General features: G+C 39.7%; 1 protein-coding gene across 6 annotated transcripts in view; it reads right to left on the reverse strand.

Moving 5' to 3' along the window:
* Positions 1 to 9,826: 9,826 nt before the first annotated feature.
* The window catches only part of LOC134623147 (zinc finger protein 98-like), a 43,067-nt gene continuing 34,521 nt past the window's right edge, over positions 9,827 to 18,372 (reverse strand). The window contains exons 1-3 of one of the 6 annotated variants that reach the window (XM_063468356.1): positions 11,890 to 11,961; positions 10,709 to 10,835; positions 9,827 to 10,053 (exon numbers count right to left, since the gene is read on the reverse strand). In XM_063468356.1, coding sequence (XP_063324426.1) covers positions 9,907 to 10,053; positions 10,709 to 10,834 — 273 coding nt within the window. In that variant the 5' untranslated portion in view covers position 10,835; positions 11,890 to 11,961 and the 3' untranslated portion in view covers positions 9,827 to 9,906. Of the gene's footprint in view, positions 10,054 to 10,708; positions 10,836 to 11,889; positions 11,962 to 16,743; positions 18,273 to 18,372 lie in introns of those variants that run through there. The other 5 variants (XM_063468357.1, XM_063468355.1, XM_063468353.1 and 2 more) reach the window with 5 other exon arrangements.

Genomic DNA, 18,372 nt, shown 5'->3' on the forward strand with positions numbered 1-18,372 from the left:
CTGCTGCAACAGCAGCACTGTGGATGTTTATGTCAATACTGCCAGCCTTAACACTACGATGTTACACAACTTATACATAACTGCAATAGTTACACCTTTTTTGCGCACACTAGAGTAAAATAACGAGTGACAAAGTTCACAGGTTAGAGTGAAATGTCATATATCTGTAATATTCTTTGTCAATATTCTTCATGTTTATTTATAACCACCTCTGTAATCTTGATATTTAAAATGGAACAATTTGTATATATTAGTGCTATTTATTAAATTTGTAAACTGTAACATATAGTGTATTTTAATAGTTGACTTTGTTGCTGTCTTGGAGCAGCTGTAATCTCCTCAGGGATTAATAAAATATTCTGATTGTGAAATAACTGACTCGAGTTTGTAACAGGACCTGTGCAGGTAAACTAAGTGTTTTGTAGGCAGCGTGTAATGATGTAAACGGTACCGTTTACTACAGATATCACAGCCACATAAGTGTGCTAACACTCAGAAACCCAGTGGTATTTCCTTAAATGACTGGGGCACTGGGAATGGTAAATGTTTGCTGGTTCATGAATTTGAAACTGATTTGTGGTATCTTGATGTTGAATTGAACTCATGTAAGTTAGTTTTCAAAGCTGTAGACACACTGCTAATACTTCCATGGTGCTGCAGGTATTGCTGCTGTGACTACTGTAGTATACCTGACAACGCAACTTTACAGCGCAAACAAACCACGCAACGGCAAATGTAAAATGAAATATTGAATCACGAGATAAAACTGCAAATATAAATGCAAGATTTCAAGGAAGTTCTGTCCTTGGCTTTAAACCTTCCTCTAATTAAAAACATTGTGGCTAATATTATGGTTAAAACTTTGCCGTCTCGGGCTGATGTGCACCTTTGTGAAACCAGTTTTATGACCTGTGCAGTTTTCTCATGAGAACAATGTGGAGCTTTCCATGGTTCACTGTTCTTTATCCTTCTTTCCTCTGTGGTCTCTCTTGTCCTGCAAAGTGGCAGATTGTGATCTGATTTGTTAAACACCATCTCTCTTTCTCTGTCCACACGCAACAAAAGAGGAAGAGTTTCATAACCTTACCGTTTTTATGTGTGCTGCTGAGGAATTCAAAAAAGCCAACTGCAAAGCAGCGAAGCAGACATTGAAGGGTGAGAAAGCAATAACAAGTTAACTGTCAACTCAAAAAAGCAGGCGAAGTAGAGACACAGTCTGAGGCTGTATTTCCAATAAGGCAGGAAATTCAACAAAGCTTCTGAGACACATTTTCGCTGTCTTGCTTCTTCAGGTACTGACACACAAATACACTGCTGTATGTGTGTTTGTTCTGGTTTATGTGTATGGCTTTTGCCTGCTTCTGCATGTAAGCATTTGCACAGAGGTGATGTCAACCATAAAAATGTGGAACGTTAATCTGATCCTAAAGGCAACTGTAAAATGATTAACATAAATGAATGGATGAATGGAGACCACATAGAAATATGTAGCTGTAAGATGTCACGCATAACTCACATCCTATTTCTTATGTCTGAGGATTTTTTTCCATTTGAACATTTTCAAATTACATGACATGGAGCAGATCTGACTACGAAACTAGGGGGAACTGCAGGTTATTGTTTCTTTTAATTAATGGGCACAATAGTTTATAGGTTATAATTTTTGTTATATTGTTATTTGTAGTAGTAATTACTACCATGATGAAAGTGGTTACTCAAGTTAATGATGAAGGAAGCTGTGGTCTATTTTCCCACAGAGCCATGATGGAGAGACACATGAAACATTGGTACAAGGACACATCACAAAACCTGCCTTACCTCAGGCAGAAATTGTGACTCTCAGCAAAGCACTACAACTTTCAGGGGGGAAAGAATAAACAGATAATAGTCCTGTAAAACAGAAAGAACAATTGGAAGAACTGATACAAGCTGCACAGAGAAGTGGCAGTGATGAAATACAAGGACATCAAACGAGCCAAACATGGTTGGCAAAAGAAAGGTTACGATTAAGGATGAAGATGAATAAGAGAATTATAAGCGTGTAATGAAATGAAAATATAAGATAAAAGGTTTATTTTGGTTACAAGGAACAAATAGGTCAAAGGTCAGGCTAAATTAAGAAATTAAATGAATTTAAATTAGGCCAGGGGTTAAGTTTTAACCCTTTTTAAACTAGACAAACTAAACTGAATTACTGTGGTTGGACAAAAGCGTTTCAAATCGCAAGGAGGCCTTGATCAAACCTCCTTCAAATAGTTTGTACACTAATAATTTGTAACACTAAGGAACTGATAATATTACAGTACATTGTATATTGAGCACAAACCGTGGTAGTCTCTGTCAGTGACCTCAATAAACACTGAAGCAGGTAATTTCTCCCTTAAAAAAAGTAAAGTGTTCTTTAAAATTACAAAAATTATAGTTTAGTGGAGTTTTTTGTGTTTTTGTGAATCAGACAGAAAAAGATTGCACAATCGTGTGTGAGTGAGAGATTAGGTTCCCCCCTCCTCCTGAAAGACGTATATGGGCTCAAATTGTGGTCATAAAACAGAACAAAAATAAATAAAGAAAATATAATATATATAGTTATAGTTATAATATATAGTTTAACTTTGATAAATTCAAATTATAATGTGCGATTACACTCAGAGGATCAATATGAATTTAAGTGTATGCAAGTTTCGCATGAAACACATGGCTGACAACTGTTCTGTCCTGAGTTTTTGTTTCCTAAAGCACCCAACTTGACCACACCACCTGTTTTCACACCAAAGCAGGGTAATTGCATGTCTGATGGAGGAGTCTCACCAAAAGTGGGAGAGGTAAGCCCTGATGGGGGTGACAACACCATAAATGTCACTTATGGTCAAATTCCTAAAAGTTTTGATACCGAGGGCAGATTTGTTTTGATTGGTGGAGGAGAGAAACTGATAAATTTCCTGTCCAGTACCTGGTCAGGTACTTGCACAAAAGTCCAGTTACAGATGTAGGTCATAGGCAAAACACTGCAGTCCAGGGAAAGTGAAATTGATGGTCCACATTAGACAATTAAAATCCTACACAAATTCTCCAACATTTATAGACAGAGAAGAGTTCCAGATAATTATAATTTGGTAAACCCTGTAGCTATTGGGGGTTTGAATCTATAGTATTTTGGAAAAACAAAAAAGCAATAAAATGTTGACCATATTGATTATGTTCATTACAAGGTGCAGAGAGTGGCTAACCTGACCAGGAATGCAATAACTGTCAGTACAGTAAAGGTTAAAGTCACTTTAGACGGTCCAGGTGTGGTTTGCCTTGTTGTATTTATATTGCAACTAATGCAGCTCTGAAAGGGTCAGTTACCAGGGCATGGAAGGACTACAGACATTATCAAATGAGGTGAAAGAATTTTCTGGGATTGAAGATCCTCTGGGTGAGTGGTTCACTAAACTATTCAGAATATATAAAGTTATTATTTTTATCATTGACGTTGTAATTTGGCCACATTCACAGCTATATTAACTTGCTGTGGATATTATCTATCCCATGTTTGTGGACTCTAATTAACAGATTGAAAACAACAGCACCAATGGAAGAACATGCAGTGCCACCCCATCAGATGTCACTGTCAGTTGCGGTCAGTGATGAGTTAGGTGAGGAGGATTCATGGCTGAGCGGAGACATAAATTGGAGCCCCTAGGTGTTGAGAGGTAGGAAAGACCAAATGTATATTTCTTATTTGTGTGCTTAAGCTTTTAATGATCAAAAGAAACTGAATCATGTTTAGAAGATAATATTAATTTGGTTCAAAGACGTCTGACACAGTTTATGTGACGCTGCTTTGAATAGTGATTCATATGTTCCTGTTGTGTAATGTGAAGATGAATCTCCCCCTGATTCCCCCCAGCGCTGTGATTTCCCCAGTTTTATCTCTTTTATGCATCAATGAAGTCAGGATTAAATAAATACAGATCTGTAATCATGAGACTTCTGAAATCTATGATTTTCACGTTTGTTTTTACTTAAAAACATAAAATAAAATTGTGTAGCTTCGACATCTCTGTTCGAATAACGTGTGTGTCTGGGTTTGACTCTTGATCACTGGCACGTCTTACACAGGAAACTGGTGAAAATTAATCACACAAATAAAGAACAGCAAATATTTGTGACAGGATTTAATCAGCACGTGGGTTTATTTTAGACACAGCTGAACACTTTCATGTCTCTGTTCCAGTAAGAAAAGTTTATTACTGTTGCACTTGTTAAGATCAGGAACAGTCATGAAGCTTGACAGTAATTTAAAAAAAGCCAGCAGCAAAAGTCAAAATGAACACATGACACAAACAAGACCATAAATATAAGAACCAAGACGTTAAACTAAAGTCTGAAGCTGATGGGGAGCCAAAGCAGAAGCTTTCAAAGCTTCATGAAACTGAGTTAAAAACCACGCAGCAGCGTTTTGGACAGAATTAATAGATGTTTTGGTCAAACCATGCAGAGGAAACACTGAAGCAAACACAGACAGGGAATCAAAGTGAAACTAGAAACATTCAGAATAACAATGAGTTCAAAGTGTGAGGAGGTCTGATGTTCCAACAGGCTGAGAATTATTACCTGCAATGCTCCAATTTGACCTCATGGTGGCAGTGCTGTCTCACTGTTATAATGGCTACACTCAGACTACAGGAGATAACACATATTCACAGCAGACGCTTCATTACAGATCAGACACAAATAACGCCACGATATTTGGTTACTCTGAGCAGGCAGCTGTTACAATGTGACCATCACCGGCTGCTGAAAGTCAGATCTGTTCTTCAAAGCAGACTTTCAGCTTTATTTCAAGCTTAAATGTATTCTGATGTAGTCAGTATTTAAAGTCAGGCTCTGTTATTGACTGAAAACAGCGACAGACTCAGACATTTAGAACAAACTAAGAGTCGGATCAGCACAAATACTGACACAGAGATGGCTGCTGGCACTGCGCTGCTCTGCTCCACTTTGCTGTTTGTCCTTGTCTTCGTCCTGCAGGTGAGATTGAACTAAACTGAGTTTAACAAGAAGTACTAGAGGATTATTTTCATCTGGATTCAGTTTGTCTGTGTGTGTGGAGACACAAGGCTGGTTGGACACTTAACATCTGTAATCCAGCTGTGACAGAGACAAAGAAGTGTAATCTGTGTGTCAGTGTGATGTTCGCCGGAGCGTCACCCAACAGATGGATTTTGGGACTTCAAAGCAGCCGGCTGTGGTGAGTGAAAAGGACTTTTTTTTCAGACCCTGGGACTGTTTATTCAGAGGCTGTGTTTTGTGAAACAGGATAATGATTACTGCAGTTTCCCCGCTTCACCTGTGAATGAAATCACAAAAATTGCCTTTTCAGAGGCCACTTCACAGTTAAAGGACTGTTTTTCACCTGCTCAACTTCTGTCAGTACAACCAGTACAGTCATCAATTCTGTCAGCCACTCAGGCTTCAACTCAGACGCTTCCTCAGCCTTTAGCTTTGCCTTTAGCCCAGCCTGTAGTTTAATTATCTGTCCAGCTTCCTAACTTGTCACCTGTTCAGTTAATTGTTCAGTCACCATCTTCACCAGCCTCTGTACAGGAAGCTGTGTCAGTGCTGCCCATTTTGGAGAGACAAGCATGTTAAGACTGCACTGGTTCCTCAAAAGCTGGCCCGTTCAGATATGGTTACTCACTCCAGGGCCTTCCCAGAGGCCCTCAGCTGACTCTGGACCCCTGGAGGCTTGTGGCATTGCATTTTCTATTGGCAAACTTGCTGAATGACTCCTCCCAATCCTTACTGTTATTTGTTGTGTAACCAGAAAATCCTTAATCCAGCTGAACATTCGTTCGTTTATCGCGGGAGTTATGTTCTAAAAATACACCGCCGTAGGTGAAATCCACGAAGTAGCCAGCTTTATTTTTTACAATTATTATAGATGTTTTAAGGCTGTAAAACCCCTCACTACACACTGTATACAGTTTTCTCAGACAGGCATGAACATTTTCACACTTTTCTCCCTTGTTTAAACACTCTCAAAGTTCAAACCTTCGTAAAAAATAAGCCAAGTGTTATAGAATGAAACCAAAGATCAACCCCTGTTTCAGAACATGGGAATAGAGCAGCTGTGAGCATATTCAACATTAATGAATCAACGGTACGGAAGTAGAGCCCACCCTGTATGTCAATGAAAAAACAGCTAAATTCAGACACGTGAGGTTGAGCTGAAAAGAATGATAAGGCAAGTGGAAAAAAATAAAATGAAACAATTTGAAGGTGACATACAAATGTAAAATCAAAGGGAGTCAAAATGGTTATATTTTGGACCTCAGTGGGTTAATCCAAAAAAAAAAAAAAGGTTTAATATTTGTTCATGACAGTGCAGATTTCTGACATTTTGTGTAATTTAAGCCTGTAACAATTTTTTTTTTATTATTATTTTTAACAAAAACAGTGTGAAACTTAAGTTAAAGTTGTATTTGTAAATGAACCACCCCTAGTTATGTTTGGTTAACCTTAGTTTTTTATGTTATACCTGCACACATTTTTCTGGTAACATGAACATGACTTTTTTATGTTGTTGTTATGTTTTTCATTCCGGTCAAATATTTATAGAAACCACTTGTTTATCAGACATGAACTTTTTGTGTTAATTGTATTGGACTACTATGTGTTATACTGACTAGATTATTTTATGGTAAGCTTATTTTATTTTATAACAAATTTCTAATATATAATATATAATCTAATATATAATTAAGTGTTCAATAAATAAAACTAAATTAAGGCTGATCTTACTGTATGTACTGTACACTCTCTTCAATCAAAGAAAAAAGCAAAACATTTTTGAACAATCACCTGTATTTTTGAAAATACTACACAGTTGTAACAATGGACTTTCAATTCAGGCTTCCAAAATATACATGAGTCATATTTGTACAATGCATCTCTTGAAAGACATTCCACAACATTCCTCAAAGTTATCTGCTGTAACCTGAATTCAACATTGTGGGGCCTTATGACATCACGCTTATGTAAAAAATAGTTTTTTAAATGTAAGAACCTTAAGGTAATATGGCAACAGGAGTGTAATTATTAAAATGACACAAAGAAGAGACTTAAAATAAAATTATAACCCACAGGCACAAAACCAAGACACCTAAACTGATTAGTATTGGCTTGCTTCTATCACTAAACATCACAATCATTAATACTAGACCATGCAATCTGTTTGTAGTGGTGCACGTTGGGAAAAAAATTGCAAACTGGTGAAATTGGTGCAAGGCACCATTTCCATTGAGAAAAATGGACATTGAAAGTTTTAATTTTTTTTCAAAAGAGCCATGGCTTGAAAAGTGAACACTGAAAACTGCAGTAATAAAGGCCCCAAGTTGAAAAGTGCCAGAAAAATAAGTTTCACTATGTACTGCAACTTTACCAGTGCTGGCTTAAAAGAAAGGATGGTACATATTCGAAGAGGTAAACATGTTGTTCCCACATCATAACTGGAAAACTGTTCAATCGTACAGTCTGGTCCTGAAAACCTGGGCCTTCTTCGAAAGGCTGTTCCTTTTGAGCTCCATAACCAGTTTCTATAATACCTCGAAGGTATACTTTTCCAGTGGGTAGGTGAGGTTCAAAGTGTACATTAGTCCAAACAGCATTGCAGCTGCTAGGGTATAGTTATCCAAATCCTGACAGACTCTCTGGCCTTCAAGGACTATCCCGATGTCCTCAGGGCTGCCATTGGCATCTCTTGACTTTATGATGTAAATTCCCATGGTTGTTTCCTTATTAGATGCTAGATTTATGTGTATTGTAAGCATGCATGCAATCAACCTGCTATGTTCTCATCTTCCCTCAACATGTATCACCTGGACACTCTCACCAGTGAAGCTTAAAACCCTCTTGGATGGAACATCAACTCTAAACAAGCACAGTTATGCATTGTGTATAGAATGAACTCAACCTGTGAATAGAAAGGTTAATGTGATGACAAACATATTCAATGCAATATGAACCCTGTAAGAAATATTACTGTCAAAATAATACTGTAGAACCTGTTATTAATGCATTCATCATAAGGCAGGTTATATGGCAGCAATAAAAGAATCTCTGAATCCCAACACCCCGAATTTGAAGGATGGGTCGGGTGTGTCCTTCGTGGCCCACCATATCCCAGAATTCATAGCACAGCTCAGCCAATTACCGTTTTCAGCAATGGCGGCCGCTACCAAGTATTTAATATTACTCTTATTACTCTTTCTGGGTCACAAAATAAACTTTTAACATATTTTCAGACGAGAATGTAGCTGTGTAAACTTTGTAAACAAATTTACAAAAAACAAATTTGTAAACAAATATCTGCTCAGTTTATCAAGATATCACATATTTGCTTAAGTGCTCCGATGTTTTCGGAGACGTCTGTTACCCACCAGACCGATAGCTAGCCAGGAGCTTGAGGGTCACTAAAGCTGCCGTGAACTGCAAACTCCTGGCACATCATTTTCAGATCACTGTGGTCTTTTGCTACTCAGGTTAAACGTAACATATATGTCACTCAGACAACCTAAAAATGTTATTGTCTGGCTTTTTCCGTGTTTTTATTTGTTCGTGAGTAAATCGGTTTGGTTGAGATTAAAGTTATTAGATTAGATTAGATAAAATAAAACGTTATTAATCCCCCGGTGGTTTTCACACAGCTGAATAAACGTCAAACAGAAAGCAGATTAAACAGAAGTGTGAGATAGTCGAGAATTACGACAGTGTCCTGTTATATTTTACATAGCAAGGAGCAGACAGCTGAGTTTATTAAACTCCACCGAGACAGCGGTGACGCTAATCAGAAGGCTAGACCGTCCAATTTCACAGCCGTTTACTTCCATCCTACCCGACCTTCTGAGGACCCGGCCCACGTAGACCGCGAAGGCCGAGTCCTCAGGAGGATGCAGCCCATGAATTTGGACATGACCTCTAAGTCTAAGTCTCACTTAATGCTCTTGCACTTCTGGTTAGTTGCAAACTGTATTTCCTTACCCTGTATTTATACATGTATAATTATAATAAAGTTAAATCCTAATCCTACAAGGACACAGGAAGTGCTGTGGTAAACACTGCCACCAGTTGGTGAGAAATGTAGTTCAATTTTCACTTTCTGATCACAAACTGTGAACTCCTTTAAAGTCTTCCTCCTCCATCTCGGCCCGCCCACTCAAGCGATCAGTAACATTAATTATGATCAAACACACACAAACTCTGCACCATTTCTGTCCACGGGCAGGAATGATGACTTTTGCTTTATGAAACAGTCTAAATCTGTGAACTTTATCCAACACAGAGTGCAGCTTCAGTTTTGACGTGATGGATGTGAGCGATGACTCGCTGACACATGAAAACATGTTGAAAAGCATCGTGAATGCGCTGGACTTCTTGAATGTCCTGGCAGGCTGATTGTGGAAACGTGACATAGCTCAGACTGACTGTGCTCTCCTCTGTGACTCTGGGTGGCTGGGCAATGAGGGGCGGGGCTTAATAGAGTCCTGATCGGTGACTCCATCGTGTTTCAGAGACTCAGTCGGCGCCCCCTTCCCCCTGCTATCATCATGAAGGTCAAACAAACACCTTAACCTGCTTCCTAAACTATGATTGTCATTTATTACCTCTCAGCATGTATCTGCAGTACCAAAAACGGCCACAGGGGAGCGGCGCTGTACCGGATGGGAGTCGCATCATCCTGCAGGCGTCTGTTAGACTGAGCCAGTGTCAGCGAGTCATTAAAAATAAAGTTCAAACACAGAACCACTCACTGAGTCACAAACACAAACGAAGCTCCGGCACACAAACTTTATTTATGTTTTATTCATGCTCAGCACATAATCAGCTGAGAGGTGCCTCTCAGGTAAAGGGGGCGGGGCCTCACAGATTGTTGTCTGTCCACTCCTTCATAGCCTGGGTGCAAGCGTTGGCCTGGTGACTGTTTGCTCCACTGCTGCGTTTGACCCATTGACTGAAGCTCTGCGGGTTTCTGTCATGCACCAGGTATTGACCAAGGAGGCCAGAGGCCTGAAAACACGAAAAACACACCATCCAATCAGACAGCTTTAAAAAGGAAGCTGAGCTGTAATGACCACTTACAATCACTGAGACAAACAGAGGCTGGAGACTGAGGGTCAGGAACAAGAAGATTGGTTTAAAGGACAGGACATGAGAGAGAAATAAGTGCAAACAGGAGCAGGATATGACCGATGTGAGGCACACAGGAGGCATTTCAGAGGGAAGTGAAACCTATGACAACGTTCATGAAGCAGGAAAACAAAACCTAAAGTCTGACACACAGAAAATACCACACATGAATAAACACATCAGCTCTTTCGGTTTCCTGAAAGTGAAACTCCTCTGACAGCTTCAGGAGAGAGTTCAGGAATTCACATGATTATATATTTACAACAGGGATAAAAACAAAGAATAGCAAAAATCAAGTTAAAAACAGTAAAAGTTAGACTGACGTTGCGTGAGAGAGAAGTACAAACTGTATTTATAAATAATATGTACGTTATAAATGTAAGAAAAACACAGCATGAAGGTGAAATGCAGAGATCTGTTTGGGATCTTCTGCCTGACAGGTGACAGCTCGCTCCCCTGTCACAGGCGTTTATAGTTCGTTAAAGTCGTTCATGTCCAAAAACCAAATTCTGCTTTTTGTGTGTGTTTTGTGCACCTTGCTGATGCCCTCCCTGTTCAGCTCCCTCCCCAGAGTGGGTCCGATTCCTGGCACCGCCGTCACCGGTTTCCCTGCCATGGGCTCGCTGACGAAGGTGCGGTGCTTCTGAGTGCTGCTTGACATCCTGAGAAGAAAACAGTTTCATTAACGCCTGTCTGAGAATCGCTGCTGCAGGTTTATAACATGAGACAGCTCTGCTCCATCCATCCACATCATTATTATTATTATTATTAATATCATCATCACTATCATTTTAATATTAATATTATTACAATTATTATTATGGAACTCTGAGTCCTGTTCCTGCATTTCATGATGCAGATTTCACTGAGCTCTTCACACCTGAGAATCCACGGCTTTGATTATTTAATTAATGAAACAATCAAAAATTGTTTTAAGGAGGTCAGAGATGAGGAGTCTAAATATCTCGGGGTCAGGTTCACGAGTGAGGGGAGTGAGACTGACAGACTGATTGGGGCAATCCCCACCCTCAGCTATGGTCCCTGAAGTGTGGCTGGGCTTGGCCTTAGAGATGAGGTCAGGACTTGACAGAGCCTCCCTGAGCCGGGTTCAGCTTGTTGTTATAGCTGGAGGAAAAGCCCAGGAATGAGAGCGCGAACCTGGCCATTCATGCTTTGATCCAGTATCCAAAAATGGATTTTGAACCTCATCTTTGGCCCTTTGCCCTCACTCCAAAATGGACACAGCAGATGGCCACCTCTCCAAATCACAGATATTCCATGAAATATACTTCAAAGTACATAAAGTGCTACCTTGACTTAAGAGGTTTTGAAAGAGCCGATTTTCTCCTTTGAGCTGAGAGCTAAAGTTCAGATATCCCACCGCTAACCGGTCCAGCGAACGTGGCTACACACGAACAAAGTGTGCTCGACTTGGTGAAGCACTCGGAGCGAAGCACCTCCGCCTGCACCTACATGTAGCAAAGCAATTACGGTGTTTTGAGTCCGAGACTGTTTTTACTCGGAAACATTAATGTGACACACGAGTAGTTTGATTTAGGAGCTCCGTCAGGGGACGGATGAAAGTCGCTGAAGATACACGAGACGAGAAACGAGCGTCAACAATATTTAAACTACGAAAGGAAAAAGAAGCCAAGAGTTAAAATGCTTCAAAATAAATGTTCAAGTTCACATGTTCTTTTTGAGGTGCAAACGAACCTGTTTCAAAGTGATTGCAGATATTGTCCTCGTGAAATTCACCTGCTGTCACAGATATCCGCGCGCTCACCCGAACAAGAAAATGAGGATGAATCTAGAAATTTAACAACAGCCCCCCTCCCCTCTGTGGGAGGAGCTAAAAGAGGCGGTGTATGCAGCTCATCGCAGCTGCATGTCACTGGCTGTATCCCAATTCAGGGTCTGCAGCCTTAAAGACCGCATTTTAAGGCCGATTATGTCACCGCGACGTGCCGAAGGCTGTGGGTTTCTCAAATCAAATCACTTTTATTGTCACATCACATGTGCAGGTACACTGGTACAGCACATGTGAGTGAAATTCATGTGATTGAACTCTGTATCAAATACTGAGCTTCAGTAAAGATTCAAGTTGCAGTTATTTATATGTCTTATCACCTTAAATCTTCACTCAAAGACAAGTATCTTTGACAGGGAATATATAGGTGTATCATATATAAAAGACAAATATTGTTCGTTTAATATGTTGGCATTATTACATTTGGGAAACGAAGAACAGCTTTAATAATTGACCTGTTAATAATTGAGCTGTTTTACGTTTCTCAAGTGTTGCTGGCAGTGGTGGTCCTAGCCTGTTTGGCGCCCTGGGCGAACACTCCCTCTGGCGCCCCCCCACACACACACATACTTATATGAAGAGAGAGAGAGTATGCATAGTATGCAAACGGCTACTAAACAGACATCATAATTCATCATACAATGAGAACAGGACAAATCAACAATTGACACTGACTGATTAAAATTATATTATTGTATATATTGTTTGGAGTTTAGTCCGTTGCTGTTACTACTTTTACCATTTCTTCTTGGAGGAACTGTAACCCACATAATTTCCTTAGGTATTAAGAAAGTATTCTGATTCTTAATGTTTTGGGATACATGACCTGCCATTATCCAATGACACACCTGCTTACCTGTATCTTTTGCTCGTTTCTCCTTGTAGGATCCATAATTAAATGTATTGAATTTTAATGATCACTGGGTTTTCATTTGTTTGGTTGCTATGGTGATGTGTAACGGGAGCCACGTGGGTGCTAGAGGTGACATTAAGAGGGCGTTGTCAATCTGTCTCACTGGTTTGATTTTGACAGAGATGAGGGCTGGGTATGACTGTATGTAGTGGAGATGACAATAAAGTTTACTTTGACTTCAGCAGCGAGCAGGCACACCGAGGGCTGTCGCGCTCACTTTTCTCGTATAGAATTTTCAAAAAACATTGGTGCAAATTATAAGTCTGTATCATAATGTCTGGTGTTTTCGTGTTTGTTGGTTTGTTTTTATTTTGAGAGTTGGTTATTAGATGCTGCTCCAGCCAGCCAGAGAATCCCCCGCCGCCCCTTCCTCTCCTCCCTGTGCCGCAAGTAGCAGGCGCACCTTGCAAACGGAGGGCGCCCTTACTCCCAACTAATGGGCGATAGAAAACCGATCGGTGCCTATGCCATCCCCAATATGCACTGGCATGATGTCGGGCAGCATGAGTACGAGCAATTTTTTTTTTTTTTTTGTTTGCCGATGCCCGTGATGCCGCCCCCCACCACGATGCCGCCCCGGGCAACCGCCCGTATCTAAAACCGCTACTGGTTGCACCTTGGAAGCAGGTGAAGTTGAGCCAGGATTTTTTGCTGTGATTATTACATTTGGCTCAAAGCTTACATATATGTGTAAAAAGCAAATGTACAAGCTGTGAAAACTGTTTCTGATAGAATGAAGAGTAGACTGATATATTAAATATTCCTTTATTGGGTGAGAAAATCAGACCATGTCATAACTGCTTTAATTCATACAGAATAGATATCAGAGCCTTAAACAGGCTGACTTCTGCTAAATGGGTCAAACTGGGCAGAAAGTGCACAAACACATAACATCCTTATGATGAATGAATATGATGTAACACTATAGATCAACTTACCTCAGAATATATAAAGCATATAAACAATTACAGCAATATGATGCAACAAACACAGCAGTACTACTAATCCAAAATACTCAAAGCTTCATAGAACTGAAACAAACATTTATTTTTAGCTCCATTCTGCTGCTGATACATACTTTAGGTTTCTGAATATTAAACTTGTTACCGCCTTTCATAGTGTGTAACCTGAAGGCCCTGAGTACTTTCTCCCACACTGAAAACACTTAAATGATAAAATTATTTTAACATTAGCTAATAAGACTGATTCAGGACCAAGGTTATTATTGTTAACTAAAACTAACGAAATAACGAAAACTAGAAGTGAAAAAACTTTTTCGTTAACGGAAATAAAAATAAAAGCGAAAAAAGGAAAACTAACTAAAACTGTAATGAGTGTTCACAAAACTAACTAAAATTAACTGAATTTATAGCCAAAATGTGTTTAGTTTTCGTTTATGTGTGTGTGTCATACAATAGTCAAGGGTAAAAATTAAGTTTAGTTTCCAGGTTTTTTTCTTGCTGTGTCTCATTATGCCAGCAGGTGGCAGTACGTTAGTCGAGTCGTCTGCGTTGGTGCTCCTTCCACGCGCAGAATCATGTCAGGAAAAGTCTGGAGAAAGCGCCAGCTTCCAATTTGGGATTACTTTGAATATGACTGTGTTTTGGATAAAGCAAGTGTCTTGTAGTGGAAAGAGACAAATTATGAGGAACATTTCTGAAGGGAAAAAATCCCACAAACCTTAAAGTGCACTTGAAAAGCTCACACAAGAAGGCTAAGCTAGCTTACCTTGAGAAGGTAAGGGAGCACGTCCAACCCTCATCCCCAGAAACAGAAGCTAACCCCAGGCAAGGCAGCGTGATGCATCCCGAGACAACAGGACTGGGATATCTACAGAACTGTGTGAGTCAATTGCCTTAACACCCGGTGCTGCAAGAGTTAATAGTCTCATTGCGGCCAAGATATACTTTTTATAGTTGCCTGGTATCAACGGTTGTTCATCTGCCCTAATTTATTTATTCATTTATTTATTGAATGTGAGTTGTCTGTCTCTGCGTGTTAGCCCTGCGACAGACAGGCGACCTGTCCAGGGTGCAGGGTATGGTAGCTGGAATAGCAACATACCCACGGATAAGCAGAAGAGAATGACTGATATGATGAAACTGGGATTTTGTTACACTTTATTGCAAACACAACTAAAACTATAACTGAAACTAATCAAAACTAAACTGAAACTAAGGAGTTTCAAAAAATAAAATAAAAACTAAACTAAACTAGCAAACAATTGGTAAAAACTAATTAAAACTAATATAAAATTGAAAATCTGAAGTCAAAACTAAATAAAAATAAAAACTAATGAAAATTGCAAAACTATTAAAACCCTGTTCAGGACAGACAATTAGTTATTTAAAACATTTCTATCAGTCTTTTACAAACAGGGAACAGTCTGTCTATTCTCTCCATCTGTCAGCTGCTGCTGGCTCTTCCTCCTCCTCTTCCTCACACACTGTTGAGTTTGTCCTGGTGGATCATCAGGGGTGCAAAGCCTTTATTCTTACAAGCTGGATGACTTGTAAGAATGAATGATGCTGCGAGATATGAAAATGCCATTGGGTCTGCCGTGGTGGTTTACAGTTATCAATTCTTTTCAAATCTATTTTTTAGAAAAATCTAGAAAAAAAAGTGCATGCAAACCAGTAAACAAATGCGATATTGATTCATTAAATCCCGAATCGATTTCTACATATAAATGTATTTTGCCAGAAACGCCAGGAGCTCACAAAACTATTTCAATAACCACCAAAACAAGCTTTCTTTTGGTCGGAGAGCTGCAGCTCAGAATCAATGAAATGTCGTCTTTCTCACCCGACGGCACGAACACGGACACGCCGTCGGGACAGAAAGTCAACATCTCACTGATTCTGAGCTGCAGCTTTTGTTCCTCTCCGACCAAAAGAAAGCTTCATTTTGCTGTTTAATAATTTTTTTTTAAATTATGCAAAATTGAAAAATGCTTAGCTTGCTGTTTTTCTGTGTTTTATCCTCAGTTACTTTGACACAGTTACTGAGTCAAAATTGAATTTAATCAAATCGATTATAGAAATCAGTGACGATACCCAGCCCTAGTGAGTAGCCTAAGCCCAACAGAAGTGGATGTAGCTGTGGGTAATGAGAAAAGATGAAAAGGTTGATGACACATTACATGCAGTAAATGCACTGCCCAAGTGTCCCCTCTCCCCACTGCCTCTCAATAAAGAACTTTGTGTTGACAAGATTGTTAGGTAATCATTTACAAATCTATAATATCTGCATGGACAGCGTTAACTGATGAGGTTGAAAAATTCAATACTTTTAAAAGTTTACTCTTTGGCCACCACGCTTCTGCCATCTGCCGTTTTTTGTTTTTCAAAAAGATTACCCATAGTCAAAGCTGCGCTATGAATTCTGGGATATGTTGGGCCGCGAATGATACACCTGACTCATCCTTCAAGTCCGGGGAAATGAAGAGCGTATTTCCAGCCGCATTTGGAATTGGGACCGCCTTCATCACGTCGCTGTGGTGTAATCAGTCTTCAAATGGGGTCTCAAAATTGTACCAAAGAACTCTGTACCTCCCTCCATCCAACCACACACTTCTTTGGGTTTGCCATCAGCCCTGCCTGCCTCAGGGAATCCAGGACCGTGAACAACCACTGCACATTCTCCACCGAGGTATCACCATGAATGACGACATCATCCAGGTAGGAAACAGCATATGCAGTGTGAGGACGCAGCTATCGCTACAGGAGGTGATGAAAAATGGCCGGGGCTTCAAACAAGCCAAACGGAAGTGTGACGAATTGGTACGAACCATACAGAGTGGAGAAGGTTGTTTTTGTCTTTGGACTCTGCAGACAAGGGAATCTGCCAATCAGCTGCGTTTCAAAGTGGTGCTCCATGAGAGTCGTGCACACGGACAGGGGGGAGAACACATCTGCAAAGCGCGGTTGCAATGCAGGAACATCTGCTTTATTGTAATGTGTGAGATGTTAGTCACAATGCATCTTAAACACACTCTCTAAAAACGTCATGCCCACAGCACGTTTTTGAGAAAAATCACATATTTTTATCCTTGAAGATCATTTCAGAGTTTTTAATGAGCTGCAGGAACCCTGTTCTGTGTGAGTGGAGAACAGCCAAGTCTCCTCCTCTGATAAACCTCCACATGTACCACTGAAAACAGTTTAATTAGTTTGAATCTGAAATCATGGCTCAAACTACTTGTTGTGAGACCAATTCTTCATTTTTCACACCAAACTGTTTAATAAGACAAACGTTACACAGAGTTCATCAAATATAACTAACGCTTTAACATTATCAGGATTTCATAATACAAACTTCAAATCAACAGGAAAACAGCTGCAGAACATGTGGATCAAAATGAATTCATTAATAAACAACACGTGGACTTCAAGGATACAGTAAATACACTAAAGTGAAAGGAGGAGCCAAAATTTGAAGGAATTTGAATTAAGTAAAAGTCACCTGTGATCTTTAAAATGGTCCTGATGTGTGCTGCTGTTTTTACCTTTCAACATTACTTTGCTGCCACTGTGAATACGAATGTATTCTTTGCCCAATTAAATAAAGGTTACACTGACTCACTGCTTCATCTTCTGGTACAAACTGGAATTATATGGAAGTACAGCCCAAAACCAGTTTAGCTTGAGTTTCTTCTTTCTGGACATAAAGTCACAGCAGGTGTTGTTTCAAAGCTGGTGGACAGATTTAGTTCATTTGGGAAGTTTTAAGAGCAACTGCTGTGAAAATAATTGCAGTTTTGGGAGAAAATGATTTAAGAGAAGGGATTACCACAGCAAAAGAATAAATATGAATGAAGGAAACCAGAAACCAGAAGAGGATCTTTCTCTCTCTTCAGATTCATTGTGATCCAGTGATTTCAGTCCTGCATGATCAGGCTGATGTTTGCACAGAGCAGATAATGAAGTGAATGTTTTTGCACATTGGTAACAGTGAAACAGTTTATTTACAGTGTGGAATCGTTTGTGTCTGCACTTGTATGGTGTCTCTCCTGTGTGGATTCCCTTGTGCTTTTTCATTGAGCTCATGTGCAGTGGTGAAGGATGACCCACACTCGTCACAGATGTGCTTTTTGACCCCACTGTGGAAGGGTTCATGTATTTTTAATGTACTTGGTGTGTGGAAGCCTCTCCCACATTCTTTGCAGTCGTTCATTTTGTCTCCAGTGTGTCTATGTTGATGAGGTTTTAGGTCCTGTTCATGATTGAAGGTTTTCTGCAAAGGTCACAGAGAAACTCTTTCCCACCACCACAGTGACGACAGGGTTGAGAACTGAATCCTTGTGCTCTGCTCCACTTCTAAACAAAGACCGTGTAAGTCAGGGAATTCCTTCAACATTTTTATCGTCAATGTCGCCTGAAATAAAGAGCATCTCTGCCAACGTCCAATTACATTTTACTGTTTACACTATAAAACTCAGATTACTTCTTCATTTTTCCAAACAGTTCATCCAGTA

The sequence above is a fragment of the Pelmatolapia mariae genome, unplaced genomic scaffold, assembly GCF_036321145.2.
Source record: "Pelmatolapia mariae isolate MD_Pm_ZW unplaced genomic scaffold, Pm_UMD_F_2 NODE_ptg000435l+_length_58194_cov_1, whole genome shotgun sequence".
Taxonomy (NCBI): Eukaryota; Metazoa; Chordata; class Actinopteri; order Cichliformes; family Cichlidae; genus Pelmatolapia; species Pelmatolapia mariae.